General features: G+C 50.9%; 1 protein-coding gene across 1 annotated transcript; it reads right to left on the bottom strand.

The window, feature by feature from the left end:
• Positions 1-276: 276 nt before the first annotated feature.
• On the bottom strand, positions 277-2,258 carry Csf2 (colony stimulating factor 2). The gene is made up of 4 exons (NM_053852.1): positions 2,109-2,258; positions 1,963-2,013; positions 1,126-1,251; positions 277-390 (listed from the first exon to the last, which is right to left on the bottom strand). Exons 1-4 carry the CDS (start codon positions 2,256-2,258, stop codon positions 283-285), a joined length of 435 nt encoding a protein of 144 aa, NP_446304.1. The 3' UTR covers positions 277-282.
• Positions 2,259-6,951: the final 4,693 nt, after the last annotated feature.

The following is a 6,951-nucleotide window of genomic DNA, read 5'->3' on the forward strand; positions in this document are numbered from 1 at the left end:
CTCAATAAATAGTTACAAAATTAAATAAATAAATAAATAAATAGTTGTTTTAAAAATATAAATATATAAATAAATATTACTTTTCCCTATCAGTAGAAAATATCTCTCCTTTGTCTTCCGCTGTCCTGTCGGAGTCCGTGGTTTCAGAGGGCTATACTGCCCCCCACTGTGGCTGTGTTCCCATCTTGGTCCCTTTAAGGCAGAAATCCTGAATTCCTGGCTCATTACGCAGGCACAAAAGTGCAATCTGAGAAAGTGGATCCAGAGCTGGCCTGGGCCTCCTCATTTCTGGACCGGCTTCCAGCAGTCAAAAGGGATATCAAACAGAAAGCCTTTAAGGTTCTTTATGAAATCCTCAAAGGTGGTGACTTCTATTTCACAGTCAGTTTCCTGAAGGGGATGGGGAAAAAAAAAAAACAGCACTTGAGTCCAGGTGAGTGGTGACTTGGGGAAGTAGCCTGTGTATTTCTCTGTTGCTGCTATGAACTCAGAGGCCAGAAGCCCATTCGAAAGGATCAGATGACGCTATAGCTGCCCATGTGCTGCCTAAGGCAATGGTATCCAGAGACTGTTCCCTAACAGGAGGACTGTCTCAGGTCTTCAGATTGGTTGGACAGACTCTGCTGAGAGGCAAGCGGCCAGCCTAAGGCATCTCCTCAGCTCTAAGGTCACAGGGTTCACTGTCTTCGATGAGGAAAGAAAATAGGAATGTTTGGGGTGTCTGCCCATTCTTGGAGCCTCCTCCCTGTGTCCGTGGAATACAGGCACCTCCACAGGAAAGTCCTGCCAGGAAGTGGCACCTGGGTGCTGGCTCTTGGCTCTTCAGGGCTTGGGCAGGCCCTGAGCTTCCTTGGGTTTGCCTCACCTCTGACCTCATGACTGATAATGGCATGTATGGCATGGGCAGGTAGCTCCTCCTGGGGAGAGCAGTGGGCTCTCTGCTGTTCCTCAGCTTAGCATCTGGGGATGAGTAGGAGCTATGGCCTGTTCTTGAGGGGCTCCTGTGATACATCTAACAACATGGAAGCCACTTACTGGGACCCTGAACAGCTACAGTCAGAAATCTCTCCTTACTGGCCCCGCCCTCCCAGACTGAGACCTTGGGCCCTGACGTTGTGTACTCACCGGGGTTGGAGGGCAGTTCGTCTGGTAGTGGCTGGCTATCATGGTCAAGGCGCCATTGAGTTTGGTGAGGTTGCCCCGTAGACCCTGCTTGTATAGCTTCAGGCGGGTCTGCACACATGTCGGCCTCTGTGAAAAGCATCCATTTGTTGGTAAGCAAAGGCCGAGCACCCACCGAATACAAGCTATATTCTCCCCACTCCCTTCTATTCCCACCAAGTGGCACAGGCTGGGGCTAGTCATAACACTGTCCTGACCGCTGCCCTTCTCCCAGCCTGGCCCAGGCCACCCTCAGCCAGCACAGCCACGTTTATAGCCTGGTACCTCAAGAGGTTCCCAGTTCCAAGACTCCCCCACCCCGACCCCCCAATTCTGTAAGAGAAAGGTGCTTGCTGTAGGAGAAGGGGGTGGCCAGAGCGGAGGATATCCCCCAAACCTCTGTGTGGGCAAGCATTGTTTCAGAAGGCCCTCTGTGCCCCTCTATGGTCAACACCCTCTTTCCATGGTCATAGGGCGCAGTGGGAACCCCAAGGCAACAAGGTCAACTCATAAAGTAACTCTCACGTTCCCATAAACCCTGAAGATCTCCGACCTTTGAAAGCTAGCTCTGCCCAAACTTATTGCTCACTTGATAAAAGAGTGCACATGACTGCCACAGGGGCATGGCTGTGGACGATAAAAGAGTGCACCTGACTGCTGCAGAGGATTGGGTATGGAGATCTTGACTACCCAGACTCTGCACCCTCCCCATAGCAGCCACTGACAGGGAAGAGTGTAGAAAGCCATGCAAAGGGCTATTTAAAGCAGCCTGTGAAGCTACACAGAAGAGAAGCAGCTTACCTGGATGGAGAACTCATTAGAGATGATGTCTACGTCTTCGTTCTTTTCGTTCTGTAAAAGGGAAGTGCTGTGTTACCAAGCTGACAGGCAGGAAAAGACAAGAGCCAACTGGTGGCCTGAGAACAGCCCAACTCTCCCTCACTCACCTCCAGAGCACGCATGTCATTTAGGAGGCTCAGAGCTTCTTTGATGGCATCTACATGCTTCCAGGGCCGGGTGACAGGGTTGGGCGAGCGGGTGGGTGCTGAGAAACTGTAGACCACAATGCCCAGGAAAAGTAAATTCTGCAGCCACATCCTCCTCAGGACCTTAGCCTTTCTCTCTGAGTACTGGGCTCACTGCAAAAGAGCTCTTATATACACAGTTAGAGGAAATGATTAATGGTGACCACAGAACTCCAGGGGGGCGGGGGAACTACCTGAGTTGTGGAATCTCCTGGCCCTTATCAGCTATACATGGGGCCGGTGAGCCTTCCCCCAGGTTGTCAGGCTTGGGGGGTTTTCATTAATAAGTCCTTCCAAGAACTGGCAGCCCACCTGTGGGTTTCTTTAAGGGCCTCTCCCACCCTGCCTGGGCAGTCTAACCAAGCCTCCGGCTAGCCTCTCCTTTTTGAGGGGCCTCCAGGCATATTTGGACTTCCTGGCCTGGAGTGGCTGGGGCGGGGTTTGGGAGATACTGAGTGGGGCTCTTGCTTCCACAGCACCTGCTGTTCCTGGAGGCCTTTGGGCAAGCTGTACCCACTCCAATGGCTCATTCCAGCCCCAGCCCTAGCCCGTTCTCTTTCCAGCCTTCTTCAGAGATGTGTACTCCCCACATGTCCGTCTCATTATCTAATTAGACAAGGTCCAGCCCAATGGCACAATTCTATAATGGCCTCCACAGACTCCCACTGAGGAAACAGAGCCATGGGCAAACAGCCCAGCCAAGCCCCACCCCCTGCCACCTCGGGAGAAGTAGGAATGGCAGCAATGGGTATGGAAGCCAGGCAGACTACACCATGTTCTCTTATGGTACCATCCCAACTGACTGCTACAATCCCAGTTACAAATCCCATTTACAAAGGCATGTTCGATCTTAAAAGCTCATAGCATGGCTAGAGCTTCTGACTGGGGCAGGTAAGGCAACCCCAGTTTAACTGCTGATTCTGCAGGACCCCCCTTGCCAAGTGACTCTTCCTTTGAGCTATGCGAGCCTCTTTACCCTCTCCAGAGCAGCCTACCATCCAAAGAGGACATATTACTGCTATCTGTACCACTAGTGGGCACCTGGGGTCTCTGAGGCTAGCTGTAACACAGTAGCTGGCTGGTACCAAGCACAGGGCCCCCCAACTTCTCTAGCAAGTTCTCCCAGGCTTAGTTTACTGCACAGCCTCTTGCTCCAGCCCACCTCCCGCTCCAGAAGCGCTCTGGAATCAGGAACTGCTTTTGGAAAAGCTGTGTGCTCTCAAGGAGCTAACAAGTGTTTGATTTTCACAAGGGCTTTTGGAGAAGACGGCACGAGTTTGTGTTTGCACAAGGGATCCGGCCCAAGCCTTCCTGTACAGGAAGTTTGAGGCCATGGGGATACATATGTGTATCTCTTTAGTCACGTGTGTATGCTGGTGATGTTGGATATATGTGTACTCACAGGAACATGCCAGGGTGGAGGGGGTTTTACCTAAGGGTGCATCTAACGTGAGCCACACTTACTTTTATCTGCTTTGTGAGAACCCTTGGGCTTCTGGCTGTGTCCCCTTGATATGAGAGGAGCTCCTAAGCCAAGCAACATGCTCTAGGGTCCAAGAAGCTGATTCAGTGGATTGATGAAATCAGACAAAAACAAGGGCTTTTGAGGGTCAGATGACAGGTGGAACTCAGGACAAGGTCACAAGAATCATTTAGGAAGAGAGACTGGAGACCAGAATGGCCATGTCGAAGAACTAAAGACATTGGTCTTAACCCAAGCATGTGGCAGGGTGGTGGCCAAGAGACCACAGAAACAAAGCTGACATCAAGGATATGGTCTACAGGTGCCTAAGTTGTCGCCTATGGGCGGGATTCTAAGGGCTTGCGGGTGCAGTTTGTGGGCAGATGTGCATCTTTCTCCTAGAAAGGGTGACATCAGGGTGGAGGCGGTGACACAGGCAGGCATTCCTAGATTGCACACATGGAAAGAAGCAGCAATAGCGTCAGACAGCCCTGCTGACTCAAGGGCCTCGGTGGGGGCCAGATGGGTGGAGTGGCCCCTCTTTGGCCTCCTGGTCCACAAGGCCAGGAGAGAACTCTCTGGAAGGAGTTTCCTGGGAGTGCCCTTTGACATGGGTCCTGGGGGAACCAGAAGTGTGTGGCTGCCCCAGGATCTTATCATAAGAGGAAGTCATCACCAGGGGAAGGAAATGGGCCCCAAAGTCCCTCACATCCCATGGGACAGACACACGAGCATCTTAGACGGTCCGACCCATCCTTTGGACCGACATTCTTTAGGAAGGTCTTTGTCCTCAATGGAGTCTGAGTTCTAAGAGACCACTCACAGCTCAGCCTACACAGGAAGGATAGTGTCAGATCCAGGACCTGAACTCATGCCTGGTCCTGTACATGAATGCTTTCTACTGCCCTGGAGGGACGGGCCACACAAGAAATTCTGGCCACCTGCCTAGTCCAGAAAATGGTAGACCTAACACACTTGTCCCTCAGGGCAGCTCTACTGGTGGGAAGGCCTGTGACTGTCCCAAGGACATCCTGGGGCTGTAGGAGAATTCTCCTTGCCGATTCTGCCCCCTATCTAGATATCACTGTACCTCAGGCTTGGGCTCTTATCTCCCTACTTAGGAACCATGAATTCTGGAATATCCCAGGAAAGTACCCCTCCAAAGGTTCTGTTGCATCATCCACTTGATGGATGCTATGTCTTTCTTAGGAAAGTTTATAGAAAGACTTTCCTAGGGGGAGACAGCATACTGATACCTTCCCAATCCTGGGGAAGTCCTAACCTGGCAGAAGACCCAGAATTTTTGGAATGTTCAAGGACTATTCTGCCTTGTCCTGGCCCAGCCTCTGAGAGCATCTTTCTGAACAGATGTAGTGAAGTCGAGAGATGGCCTCTACCCAGAGACAAAGCTTGTGGGGTCTTGGCCTACTTTGAGGGCCACAGTACATACAGTTCAATACCCTGGATGGTTTGTACTTCCCTAAGAAGGTGGTCTTACCCCCTTCCTGCTACACTTGACACATGGAGCCACAACTCTAGCCTCCTGTCTTCACTCCAAGATGACCCCTCTCAAATTCTCTGTCTTTGACCCACCCCGATATATTTTAAATTTCCTTTACTTCCATCTCAACTGCCTGGGTATCCTCAGGTCCCTGGCACTGGTGAGTTCTAACGAATTTGGGAGGACCTGAGGGTGGCACCATTCAGCCAAGACACCATGAGGATATATGATATGGTCCTCAGAGAATTCATGTCTGTGGCCCCATGGGGTAGAGGACAGGGCCAAGAACAACCGGACCTAGATTTATATAGGCACATGGTCGAGAGTGTCAATGAAGATATGTATTAAAAAAAAACAAACAACTATGAAGAAAGCCATGAAATGAGAATAAAATGTTCCAGGAAGGCCTTGAGGGCAGTGGATTTGGGGCAGACAGAGAAGGACGGTGTCTGTCTCTGGAGCTCAAGGCTCAGGGAAAACAGCTAGATTAGGGATTCTTTGCTTCAGTGAGGAAAATACAGGCTGGCAGTAAAGTTTGGGGTGTCAGCCAGACTGGACTAGATGAGAAAAAGGAAAAAAAAAACAATAATGTCCCAGAATGCTTGGTCAATTATTGCAATGTGGACCCAGCACTAAGGTCCTGGGAGGTCACTGGGGTGTTCCAGTACCATACAAGCTGCATGGAGTGCATTGTACTGGGGTGCCAGCTTTTGACAATGGACCTAGGGTAATGAGACCTCCTCATTGGGTTTATTTCTTCTTCTTAGGGCCTCTGTGCTGTCTCCCCAGGACCTAGAAACTATGCCAAGCCCACACAGGCAGGTAAGTCCCATGGGCACACAATCCATGAAAGCAGATGGGTTTCACTGCCTGGGATTCTCTACCCAAGATTCTCCCTCCATGGTTAGGAATGTGTCCTACCCCTGAATTTCTGCACCAAGCCTTATCTCCAGCTGAGAGGTCATTAGGCACCCACAGGGGACCCTGCTTTTATTTGCGCCCCTTGAAGGAATCACTGGGAGTTCATGGGACAAAAATCAAAGGAGAAATGAGGGGAGAAGCCATCATAACCGCCTGGAGTGCCCGGGCCCTTCTTCCTACCCTAGGTGTAGGGGGAATTGCAGACCCTTGGTTGGCTCCGACACCTGCCAGCTTCAGGAACTGAGGGGCCACAGTCAAAGTGGTGATTGCTGTCAGGACAGGGTCCTGGAAGGAGCCATTCGCAGGGCTGTCTGGGTCCTCCAGGCTCCTTCACCCTCTCCTGGAGCCTCTGTCTGGTTGGGTTTGTCGATTGCCTCTTGGGATTTCAGATCCCAGAATGCTCTGGCCTTAAACATTGTTCGCAGGATCTTTGTCTCTGAATAATCCCCTCACACACACACATACACACACACACACACACACACACACACACACATACATGCACACACAAACACACACATACATGCATACACACAAATACACACACATACATGCACACACACAAACACACACAAATACATGCACACACACATACACACATACATGCACACACACACACACACACACACACATACACAGCTGCCTCTCAGAGTCCTCACATGGGTAGGTCCCACCTATAACACTCCAGCTAAAGGGAAAAAAGAAGTCATAAAAGGTGACCATAAACTAAGAGGGTCCTCAGAGTACCTGCCTGGGTGGCAGAGAGAAGTTCTTGGAGACCTCCCACCCCTAGGACCACCAGCTCCCCACTACTTTCCCCTAAACACACACACACACACACACACACACACACACACACACACACACACACACACTTCCAC

This window comes from Rattus norvegicus, chromosome 10 (assembly GCF_036323735.1).
Source record: "Rattus norvegicus strain BN/NHsdMcwi chromosome 10, GRCr8, whole genome shotgun sequence".
Lineage (NCBI taxonomy): Eukaryota > Metazoa > Chordata > Mammalia > Rodentia > Muridae > Rattus > Rattus norvegicus.